Consider the following 12238-nt stretch of genomic DNA (forward strand, 5'->3'; position numbering starts at 1 on the left):
TTTGATTGCGTTCCAGATTCAGGAAAAGCACATCGTTGTTCCAAGCAGATAAGAACATGTGTTGTGAAACCTGGAGGATCTGATATCGCTGTGATTTAAGCGCGATGATTGACTTTCTTTCATTCAGTCAAATTGGTGTGTTCTGAGCCAAGTTAACACCCTCCCCTGCTCTCCTCTCTCCTCTCTGCCCCTCCCCTCCTCCCCTCCCCTCCTCCCCTCCTCCTCCCCTACTTCCCTCCCCTCACCTCCCCTCTCCTCCCCTCAGATGGACTTCATCTCCGGTTGCTTCTACGATGGGTTCATCATGTACGCCAAGGCGTTGGAGGAGGTCCTGGCCGAGGGCGGCTCACAGAGCGATGGCATCGCCATCACCCAGAGGATGCAGAGGCTCAAGTTCTGGGGTGGGGAGGCAGGGGGCTTACAGCACCCTGTTACTACTGGAGATGTGGCCATGGGGCTTTTCCTGTATTCAGTCTGTGTTGATCCATGCAGACAAGTTAATTGTCATCATATTTCTTTTGGGGGTGGGGGAGGTGGGGAAGGGAGGGGACTGATTTAGAGTGAAATGGTCCTGTTGGTGTTGAGGGAGTGTGCATCACAATCTGACCTTAACTCTAAATCTGACCTCTGTCTCCGGTTTAGGAGTGACGGGACTTGTTACCACAGACAAAAACAACGCCAGGAACACCGACTTCAATCTGTGGACGATGACCAATCAGGACACAGGAGAGTACGGGGTGAGTGACCAATCAGGACACAGGAGAGTACGGGGTGAGTGACCAATCAGGACACAGGAGAGTACGGGGTGAGTGACCAATCAGGCTGAGCCCTCATAGCCTCTCTTAAAAACCACAGGTATGCATCTCATACTCACAAACTGTTACTGACCCATCAGGACCGCAAATACACGTTCAGTTCAGAGGAAACGCTGCTGTTTCTGTGCCAATAATGCCCGCAGACAAAAGTAAGCTTGCTGTTTAGTTTAGGGGTTGGGTTTGTTCACCATAGTCTCATCATAAACCCTGATCACTGTTGCTGCAGCGCAGGAACCAGCACTTTATGAATGTTACTAAATACATTTGTTACTCATTTACGTAAGTGCTGCAAAGCCCAATTATTTGATACAGTCTGAATAAGCTGTGCTCATTAGGAACACTGAGGTCCTAAACTAACTGTGGGGTTGTCGTTGCTGATAGTGTGTTATTGTGTTGTGCTAATATCCAGCCCAGCTAGTGAACTTGCGTTATTTGTTCTTGTTGGTCGCTGGAGATATGGTGTCGTTATCGGCGGTTTCAAGCCCACAGTAGACATGTAAATGTTCTGTTCAACACTGGAGCTCTGAGTTATTGTTTTTTTTACATTTTTAGCAGCTTGAATTTTCACGTAAAAAATTACCAGTTTGTATATTTTCAGCTTTTCTAAGTTTTGCTGACCAAGCAGAGGATCCTGTAGATGTGTTCAAAGGGCTTCCCTCTACTTTTATGTGCTGAATATTTCAAATACGAAGAAGCAAAAGTTTGTAGTCAAAATGTATTATTTATGATTAATGAATAGTTTCATGATAAATTTGGAATTTGAAGAGTAAACCCAGGGGAAATGAATAACAATAATAGAGAAACTGCTTTCTGTGGAGCCGTCTAGTTCACTCCATATGCTCCCATTCCTGTAATTACTGTCACCAGAATTTCTCTCGAAATTCTTTTGCAGACGGAGGTATGTGTATGGTAGAAATCAATGCTTTGTTTGTCTATGTGCATTGATGTAATCAAAAACAAATGTTAAAAACTCGTGAAATAGTACTATAACCTCCAGGGAGATGGTCCAGGGGCCATGACATTTACATGTATTCATTTAGCAGACGCTTTTATCCAAAGCCACTTCCAAGAGAGAGCTTTACAAAGTGCATAGGTCACTGATAATAACAACAAGATAGCCCCAAAGCATTGTGGGTAGCCAAAACACGAAGCACACATTGTGAACAACCCAAAAATAAGTGCCAAAGGGAAGAACCATAAGAGCATGTAGTTAAGCAAGTTACAATTAAACAACATGAATCTCAAAGTGCAAGTGTACCTGTAGAAAAGCAAGCAACAGTAAAATAGAAAGTAAAAGTAAGATAACTAAAATAGAATATTTCGCAGCGAATACAACAGTTTAAATCAGCTACCACTAACCAACAACAAGTCTCTAAGCAAGAGTCATTGTGATTGTGAAAATTAGAGAAACCTCAGATGTAACTACATCTATAGACCAGTCCAGAGTCAAACTAAATAATTCATCCTAAATCAGTGGACCTGGACAGCAGTGACTGGATGAGCTCCAGTGTTTCCGACTCCTGAACTGATTCATTCGTTTGACTAGTTCGACTCCCTAAACAGAAACACAGTTTAATGAACTGACTCAATGGGGCCGCCCTTTCTCTCGTCTGGACGAAGCAGCCAACATGTCGACCAGTGGAGTCAGTATAGAGGGGTTCATCTCACTCCTCGGTTATGCATGCAGGCCACCTGCGCCAGCGAATCTCTAGCTTTTTCTTGGCGTAGCTGGCAGTGGTCATGCCTGGGGAGTCGGAGGTGACGGTTTGGACCCGGGTGAGGGCAAACATCACCACTCCTGAATCTGAAACACCCCACCCCTCCTGAATCTGAAACACCCCACCCCTCCTGAATCTGAAACACCCCACCCCTCCTGAATCTGAAACACCCCACCCCTTCTGAATCTGAAACACCCACCCCTCCTGAATCTGAAACACCCAACCCCTCCTGAATCTGAAACACCCCACCCCTCCTGAATCTGAAACACCCCTCCTGAATCTGAAACACCCCTCCTGAATCTGAAACACCCCACCCCTCCTGAATCTGAAACACCCAACCCCTCCTGAATCTGAAACACCCCACCCCTCCTGAATCTGAAACACATCCCTTGCTAGTCACTCTACACTTCCGTGTTCCGTGAGAGGAGAGTGGTGTTTTTGCTCGACTCGCATCACAGCAGTTTGTATGAAAAGCACCTCGTTAGCATAATGCATGCACTTTATAATAATTTCATTTATTAAAAAATTCACTCTCAGTTCTCTGTTCTTCACCTGGGCTAAATAATGAGAGGGAATATGACAATGTTCTCAATAATTCAGAGGTAAGGGGCATTTTTACAATTACGAATTACTGTGGATAAAGTGGCCGATTTGAGATCATGACGGTGAGAAATGTTGGATCATAACAGTCTTCTCTTCCTCTGTGGTTTGCAGATCGTGGCTCATTACAACGGCACCAGCAGGGAGATTGTGTGGTCTCCTGTAGAGAGCGTCCACTGGCCCAGCGGACACCCTCCCCCGGACAACCCTCCCTGTGTCTTCACCCCCCACGACCCCTCCTGCAACGATGGTACAGGCCACTCCATGCTGGCGCCACGCTAACTCTTTAAGTATTTTAAGGCTTTTTATTCATTTAGCAGACCCCTTTTATCCAAAAACCATTATGCAAATGCTGCAAATGGTAAGCACAGGAGAGGATCAAAAGTCGTTGTTTTAACAAAGTTTGGCTAGTCAGAGTCAATGAATGAATGTGTATGTACCAGTCACACTGCACAATAACCACATCTCAACTACACCTGTCTGTAGGAGAAGCTCAGTGGTTAGAGCATTTGATTGCTGACTATGACGACCCAGGTTGATGATGGTTTTATAAAGTTGCATGTTATGTTTCCCTGCTAGAATTCCAAGTGCTGGGGATAGTGGCAGTTGGCTCTGGACTGGCCCTCATCATCTTCGGAATCTCCAGCTTTCTTATCTACAGGTAGGCTGTTCAGGTCAACCCCTGGCCGGCTTTTAATTTCATCATCTTTTACAAGGTTATTTCACCTCAAACGGGGTGTCCTTTGTTCCAAAGACATGAGCGTCTTTCGTCTCGTAGAAAGTCTGAGTGAGACGGTGTGTTTGGAAAGAGGGGTTTTATAGGGCAGCGCAACTAGGTGACAGGAAGGAATTCTCCATGTTGTTGCCATAGTAACGGCTCAGCGTGTGATGGGGTTATAGAAGCGCTGGAGCAGTACGTCCGTTGCCAAGGCGAACTCAGGTACCTGGCCGGGGGTATCTACAGTAAGACCCCAGAATAATCATTAACACGTTTGTTAGTTGTTCTTCTCCGGTCATATTTAAGAACGAGTCCTCAGTCTGACTAAACTTCCAGCGATCGCTAAATTAGTTGTTGGTGTGTTGCCCACGGTAGCACATCTGCTTTCGTACAACACCCTGGAAACACCACAGAAACATTTCAATATGCTTCTCTTAACTTCTTCTTAAAGTAACTGGTTGGCGACCCGCCATTCTGTCTCGAAACAAAATGTAATTCTGGGAAGATTAGACTGCTCCGCCTGGGCGTTCCCCGACCAGCGGCTCACTATCACTGACAGGACGACGAGGGTTAAACATTTTGCATGATGTGGTTCTCGTAATTATGCAAACATTCTTATTTCAGGTTAATTACTGGTCTCCATCATTGGACCTTCTCCTGTTGCTTGCTGCGCTTATTTCAATTTACAGAAGCCTATTTTTTAAGGCTTCTCAATTATAATTTAGCCTACCGCAGAAGATTTTAGCAAATTAAACCAGAAATTGATTTTCATAATGGCTTCTGTCGTCGCAACGCTTTGAGAATCGACGAGAATCGGCGCATAGCCAGTTTTTGGGCTTGATTAATATAGCTTTCTACTTCACCACAACAAACCCTCTCTATAAGTCTCCTACTCTGAAGGGCCTGTCTGGTTTAGACTGGGAACCGAGACAGAGGTCGTGTCCGTGGAGTTTAGACACATTTCACATTTCACTCAAATGTAACCCCTTTCCCGAGCCATTTGCTTTCATGCGTTTCCCACAGTGCTCGATTGATTTAACTTTTTGGACGGTCGGCGTCGCTTTTTAATGAAGAGCGACTGGGCTGCTGGTAACTGTGGTAGCGGGGTGATGTCAAGCACAACCGACTGCTCTGTGGCTGCTTGCTCCAATCCACACATGAGATTTAGGAAACAATAGCCCTACTGTGGAGCCCCTCGCTACCTACACTGGCCTACCTGCCAGAACTCTCCAAACGAAGGTCTTTAAATAGAAAATACTCTTTTTTAAGGAGAGGAGAGAAATAATTGTTTTAATGGTGTTTCCTGCATGCCATGAAAGGTTGCAGCGTTCACCAACAATGATGTGACATTTCCATGCTTGAACACAAGCGCGGTCCAAGGGATTTAATAACCGTCCACAAACTAAGGGTTTTGCATATGTTAGTTACCGTAGACAGATCAAATCAAACCCTTGATTTCAAGTCAAATAGTTGATTTGTCTGGTGGAGCTGAGTTGACGTGGGAGACTGTCAGAAGAGAGGTTTTGGGGTTTCATAACTCATGTTTCGTGCAGTCTTCTGATCTAGATTAGGAGCTCCTTTTCGTAAGTTAAAGGTTAGTTAGTTATTAGGCTTTTTAATTTACTTTATTTTTAATAAAATTATTTTCTGCGAAGGAATGAGTCTCAAACCAATCTTATCAGTTTTGACATGTCCATGAACGTCGTTTATTTATTAAAAATTAAATAGCCACTGTTTAAGTTATTTAAATTATTCATGATTTCTTGGTATAGTTTTTTCATGAGTTCTCCTTTATTCTATGAACGAGATAAAATTATAATTTTCCTTGAATATGTTAAATACAAAAATGTAAACATACACATACATATCATGTATTGTATGTTGTCATAGATATATGACGTACAATTTCGATATATAATTTATTATATATGTAAATTATGATATAATTAAGGCAAGATATTGCTTCTCCTCAGATCTGCTTGTGTCCTGTGACTCTGAGCCCTCTGACCTCATGTACACTTGGTTGACTACAAACACACCACGTGACAGAAACACTAAGTTTTCTTTCTCCGTTCACAAATCATCTGATATGAATATTTTTTTTAATCTAAACTGACAACCACTTGTCATGTTGTTGAAATGCTTTTCTGGGACAGATTCAAATCTGTGTCGGGTCACGGGAAGATGGTCTGTTTCTCACTTAGGAATACTAGGAATAGTTAACCTCAAAAGTAATTTGAGAAAGTATTGAATTTTGCTGTGGATTGTTCTCAACCTGTGCGCGACAGATCAGGGTTGACAAAAACTCTGTGTTGTGACCTTCAGAGTGCAGTCCATCTAGACTGGAGGTTTCCTTTTCCTGGGAAAAGACACCCCCGATCTGTGTCTTAAATTGTTTTCTCATTTCTAAGACACTGCAAAGGTTTTCTGACAGTTTGACTGCAAAATCAGCCCAGGAGAAAAAAAATCAAGGCTCATTTTGGGGCCAACTAAGATGGCTTTTAGTCGAATGGTAAAAATACACCAATATGCAAACGCTGCAATAAGTCACGGCAGACATCTGGAAGTGTTTTACACCTTTAAGATCGGGCTGGAATGTGTGAGCTCTGCTCTTTCTTTTTTTCATTTGAAACGTATCAAACTAATAATGATTTTCCTTCCCCGAAATCCTCACTCCTCCGCATTTTCAACTGTGCTGCTTGAGAAAAAAAAAAGTTGGATTTTTAAAAACATGCTCTCTCTTTCGAGGAGCGAGACGGTGAATGTTAGGAAAACACATGATCCTCTGAGATCCACACCAGATGTGTTGACTCTCTGAGATCGTTTTTTTTCTCCTGAGTTTCAGAGTGAATGCCAGTTTAACTGGTGTTTAAAAATAACACTCCCTCCAAAAGCATTTCCGACATCAGTGACCTAAAAATGAGAAACTCCATAAATGTTTCAAGTTATTTAAAGTGTGTATATTGACCAGTTATCAAGCCAACGTTCGTTAGATTCAGAGTGAAGCAAGCATTCAATCAGCGGTCAGCATCAATCATGTTTACCTCAGCTTATTTTAACTTATTTCTGGAAAAATAAAGGCTGTTGACAGCTAGACCACTGAGATGTCAGATAAAGTTAAAGAGTTCTGAAATGAAAATGATTCTCTCAGGAAACTCATTAGGATTATCTGGTTTGATTATGCCAAAAATGATAAACGACCTGTGTAGCAGCCCAGGTCCACAGTCTGATGAGGAAATTAGATCTTTGCACAGACCCAATCACATCCTAATCCCACTCACATCTGACTGCAACAACACTCAGTCACATCCACACACTACACTGACTGCAGATCAAGCGTTCCCCAGTCCCCCACCCACCCCCAAATCCGTACGTTGCTTTGATAAAAGTGTGCAACTGGTCTGACCCTGTTAACGCCACCCCGCTGGTGTGTGCTGCTGTGTGTGTGTGTGTGTGTGTGTGTGCTGCTGTGTGTGTGTGTGTGTGTGTGCTGCTGTGTGTGTGTGTGTGTGTCCAGGAAGCTGAAGCTGGAGAAGGAGCTGGCTGGGATGCTGTGGAGGATCAGATGGGAGGACCTGCAGTTTCAGAGCCCCAACAAGTACCACAAGAGAGCAGGCAGCCGCCTCACGCTCTCTCAGGTACACCCTCACACACACCTCACACACACCCTCACACACACACCTCACACACACACTCTCACACACACACCCTCACACACACCTTCACACACACACCTTCACACACACACCCTCACACTGTCACACACACACTTCTCACACACACACCCTCACACACACAGCCCCACCACTCAGGATTCTGATTACTAAACACCACCACATTATTCATCCTTCCCTCTGAGAGATCTCAAACTATGAGAGGGTAGAGCTCAGTGGTTAGAGCACTTAACCGCATCTCAAGAGGTCGCAGGCTCAAATCCCCCTGGCACTGCACGTTGACTTGGATAAAAGCGTCTCCTAAATGAGAGCAATTCTATGCCATGATTCAATGTGCTGGTTTAATTTTCTCTGGCTAAATCTTTTTGTCAGTAGTAATGGTGAGGTCCTGAGTGGGTGATTAAGACGTTGTTGTTCTGGCAGATCTGAAGGCTTCTTTGTGAGCTCATGATGTTCATTTAGCTGAAACATTCAAGACTCTCAGTATAACCCTGAACCCTTGCACACGCAAGCTGCTCAAACAAACACGGCGTGTGTGTCTGTGGTACTATTACTGACGTCATCAATGTTTAACAGCACACTGGAGGATACCAGATTGCCATTTGAATATTTCATGCTCGAGTTACATTATGATACGAAGGACACACTGTGCTAAAGCTGTTCAGAAATACAGAGAGAGAGTGAGAGAGAGAGAGACAGAGAGAGAGAGAGGGAGAGAGAGAGAGAGAGAGAAAGAGAGAGAGAGAGAGAGAGAGAGAGGTGAAGACAGACAGAGAGAAGGAGAGATAGAGTGACTGTCCAAGTCCTTTGTTAGTTTACACATTCTTGAAAGTCTTCCCAGTGTTTATTGAAGGTGGCTGGGTGTGCGGTAGCAGACACATATTAAATGATTGTTAAAATAAGCTCCTGTCAGACCTGAGATCCTGTGTGTGTTCTGCTGCCTCACGTCCTCCACCATCAGGTTAGGCAGAGTGTTGTCTGAGGACTGATGCTTTTCCTATGGATTACACACACACACACATGTGCAGGTATAGATGAACACCCACGCACTCACACATGCACACACACATGCACACACACTCACACGCACACACACCCAAACACACCCACACACCCAAACACACCCACACACATGTGTAAGTGTTCTCTCACCTTCTTCAGGGCTCGTTCTCTCTCCCTGGTCCTCCCTGGTCGTTCTCTCTCCCTGGTCCTCCCTGGTCGTTCTCTCTCCCTGGTCCTCCCTGGTCATTCTCTCTCCCTGGTCCTCCCTGGTCGTTCTCTCTCCCTGGTCCTCCCTGGTCGTTCTCTCTCCCTGGTCCTCCCTGGTCGTTCTCTCTCCCTGGTCCTCCCTGGTCGTTCTCTCTCCCTGGTCCTCCCTGGTCGTTCTCTCTCCCTGGTCCTCCCTGGTCGTTCTCTCTCCCTGGTCCTGGTGTAACACTGCTGGAAAACAGGCTCATTTTCCAGACCAGAGTATTTTCCAGTGTGCTGCGTGTTGCCAATATATGCATTCTCTACAAACTCTCTGGAACATTCTGGCACTTTTCATGCAGCACACTCACTTCATTTCCTTTGTGTTCCGAAGCATATCCCCCCTTGGTTTTAAAAACATGGTATTTTCCTTAACAAACATTATTTCAAAGGGCGTCTGGGTCTTATGTATTGGAGTAGTTCTCTCGGTCTATATTTTTCATTAATTCACCATTTTTTTTGCAGTGTTTGTATTGAAATGAGATAACCAGAATTAGGCTGATTTGCTTATATCCTATCAAACTGTAAAGATGAGAAACTGTACATGATGGCTAACCCTTCTCACTGTGTCTCTCTCACTCCCTCCCTCCCTCCCTCTCTCTTTCTCTAACTCTCTCCTCTCATTCTGTCTTTCTTTGTATCCGTTTCTCTTTCTCCCCCTCTCTCTCTCATTCTCTCTCTTTTGCTCTGTCTATTTATCTCTCTTTATCTTTCTCTATCTCTCTTTCTGTCTTCCAGAGAGGTTCCAGCTACGGCTCCTTGATAACTGCTCATGGAAAATATCAGCTATTTGCCAAAACAGGCTATTTTAAGGCAAGTCTTGACTGAGTTCTGACATTATCAACTGCCTTTCACTACTATCCACCCACACGCATTGCACAGGAGAGGGAGGGAGAGAGGGAGGGAGGGAGGGAGGGAGGGAGGGAGGGAGGGAGGGAGGGAGAGAGGGAGGGAGGGAGGGAGGGAGGGAGGGAGGGAGGGAGGGAGGGAGGGAGGGAGGGAGGGAGGGAGGGAGGGAGAGAATGAGAGCGGGAGGGAGGGAGGGAGGGAGGGAGGGAGGGAGGGAGGGAGGGAGGGAGGGAGGGAGAGAATGAGAGCGGGAGGGAGGGAGGGAGGGAGGGAGGGAGGGAGGGAGGGAGGGAAGGAGGGAGGGAGGGAGGGAGGGAGGGAGGGAGGGAGGGAGGGAGAGAGGGAGGGAGAGAGGGAGGGAGGGAGGGAGGGAGGGAGGGAGGGAGGGAGGGAGGGAGGGAGGGAGGGAGGGAGGGAGGGAGGGAGGGAGGGAGGGAGGGAGGGAGAGAGTAAGAAAGGTAGACAGGGAAAGAAAGAGAGGAAGAGAAAGAGAAAGGAGAGGTAGGGAGAAGGACAGAGAGATAGAAGGAGAGAGAGAGTGAGAGACAGGGAGAGAGAAAGGACAGATAGATAGAGAGAGAGAGAGAGAGAGAGAGAGAGAGAGAGAGAGAGAGAGAGAGAGAGAGAGAGAGAGAGAGAGAGAGAGAGAGAGAGAGAGAGAGAGAGAGAGGGAAAGGAGAGGGAGGGAGGGAGGTCAGTCTGGACAAGAGTATCTCCTCTCAGTCTTCCTGCTTCCTGAGGTTGCTGTGAGGCTGCTGTGAGGCTGGGGAGAGGCTGAGGTGAGGCTGGCCTCTCATCCACACCTCGGTTGGAGCCTCGTTACCCCTTCAAGAACACACAAAAAAAGGAGGTTGAAATACTTCTGCTGCTGTGAGTGCTTCAATCCCGACCCACAAGCTGGCTTTTTGCTACACGGAACTTAATCTAGACCCTGGTTCCTGCGGTGGAAACACAGTGAGTTCCGGGGGGGGGCAGTTCCTAGTTCCATGGGGCAGTTCCTGTGGTCGAAACGCTGCCATAGAAGCAGCCGTGTGGATTAGAGCACCTCCAGAGTAGAGGCTGTAGCTCTGCTTGCCTCCTAGAATTCTCCACACCTGCGATTGTAGCTGTGGGACTTTAAAGGTTGTTTCTTGCTGCTGCCTCAGCCTGTCTGTCAGGCGACGTGTCTCTCAGGGTCCCTCTGCTCCCTGGGGGGTCCCTCTGCTCTGCTCCCTGGGGGGTCCCTCTGCTCTGCTCCCTGGGGGGACCCTCTGCTCTGCTCCCTGGGGGGTCCCTCTGCTCTGCTCCCTGGGGGGTCCCTCTGCTCTGCTCCCTGGGGGGACCCTCTGCTCTGCTCCCTGGGGGGTCCCTCTGCTCTGCTCCCTGGGGGGTCCCTCTGCTCTGCTCCCTGGGGGGACCCTCTGCTCTGCTCCCTGGGGGGTCCCTCTGCTCTGCTCCCTGGGGGGTCCCTCTGCTCTGCTCCCTGGGGGGACCCTCTGCTCTGCTCCCTGGGGGGTCCCTCTGCTCTGCTCCCTGGGGGGTCCCTCTACGCTGCTCCCTGGGAGGGGGGGGGGGCGCTCAAACGCCACGGTGACAGACTGAGAGTCTAAGAATCCAGGAATAACATCCAGATATACCTGCTATATGAGGATAGTAACCATGTGCATCTGCTTAAGGACAGTATATCATATACTGCATATCTGTATGAGAAGTCCTACAATATATACCTGACTGAAAATAGCTATCAGATATGAATATGTATAAGAATAGCTACAAATATACAAACTATATACTGTATGCTTGCCTGTATGAGGATAGCTTCCATATCTACCTGTAAATTACCTGTAGTTGAAATGAGACGCACCTCTCTCATCTGTCTCAAGACCATCACATCCTGGACACTTCAAACGCTTTATCTATTTAATACTTTATTCCTTGAGAGATGCTGTCGGATGTTCGTGTCTGTTATTCAGTCGTCTCACTCACCTAACACATACAGACTGGTCACTGTTACAGGGTAATCTGGTGGATGTTAAACATGTCTGTTTGTGTCGCTGTTACAGGGTAATCTGGTGGATGTTAAACATGTCTGTTTGTGTCGCTGTTACAGGGTAATCTGGTGGATGTTAAACATGTCTGTTTGTGTCGCTGTTACAGAGTAATCTGGTGGCCATCAAACACGTCAACAAGAAGCGGATTGAGTTGACCAGACAGGTGCTGTTTGAGCTCAAACATGTAAGTTCTCCTGATACATAAACTTACAGTTTACAATTCAGTTTATAGTAATTACAGATCTTCAGTCTAGTATAACTATCAGCTAGCCAGTCCTCTGTTATAGTTACTAGCTAGCCAGTCCTCTGTTATAGTTACTAGCTAGCCAGTCCTCTGTTATAGTTACTAGGTAGCCAGTCCTCTGTTATAGTTACTATCTAGCCAGTCCTCTGTTATAGTTACTAGCTAGCCAGTCCTCTGTTATAGTTACTAGCCAGTCCTCGGACCCTCAGTGCTGGTGTTAATGATCCCTGCTCTCACCCCAGGACTACATTGATCTGCTCAGGAAGCAATCTTCTGATTTCCCTCTGGAGAGAGGCCCTGGTTAATGACCAGGAAGCCGTTTTAGAGAAGTAGTCATTCCAT

General features: G+C 46.4%; 1 protein-coding gene across 2 annotated transcripts in view; it reads left to right on the forward strand.

Moving 5' to 3' along the window:
* Positions 1-12238, forward strand: part of npr2 (natriuretic peptide receptor 2) — a 34364-nt gene that overhangs the window by 5166 nt on the left and 16960 nt on the right. For both annotated transcript variants that reach the window (XR_014750841.1, XM_084693327.1), the window contains exons 4-10: positions 266-401; positions 643-737; positions 3248-3383; positions 3713-3794; positions 7369-7489; positions 9512-9586; positions 11759-11836. Coding sequence is in view for 1 of the 2 variants with exons in the window: in XM_084693327.1 (XP_084549453.1) it covers positions 266-401; positions 643-737; positions 3248-3383; positions 3713-3794; positions 7369-7489; positions 9512-9586; positions 11759-11836 (723 nt within the window). In the remaining variant the exon portion in view is untranslated. The remainder of the gene's footprint in view (positions 1-265; positions 402-642; positions 738-3247; positions 3384-3712; positions 3795-7368; positions 7490-9511; positions 9587-11758; positions 11837-12238) is intronic.

This window comes from Hypomesus nipponensis, chromosome 27 (genome assembly GCF_054491055.1).
Source record: "Hypomesus nipponensis isolate SF chromosome 27, ASM5449105v1, whole genome shotgun sequence".
Taxonomy (NCBI): Eukaryota; Metazoa; Chordata; class Actinopteri; order Osmeriformes; family Osmeridae; genus Hypomesus; species Hypomesus nipponensis.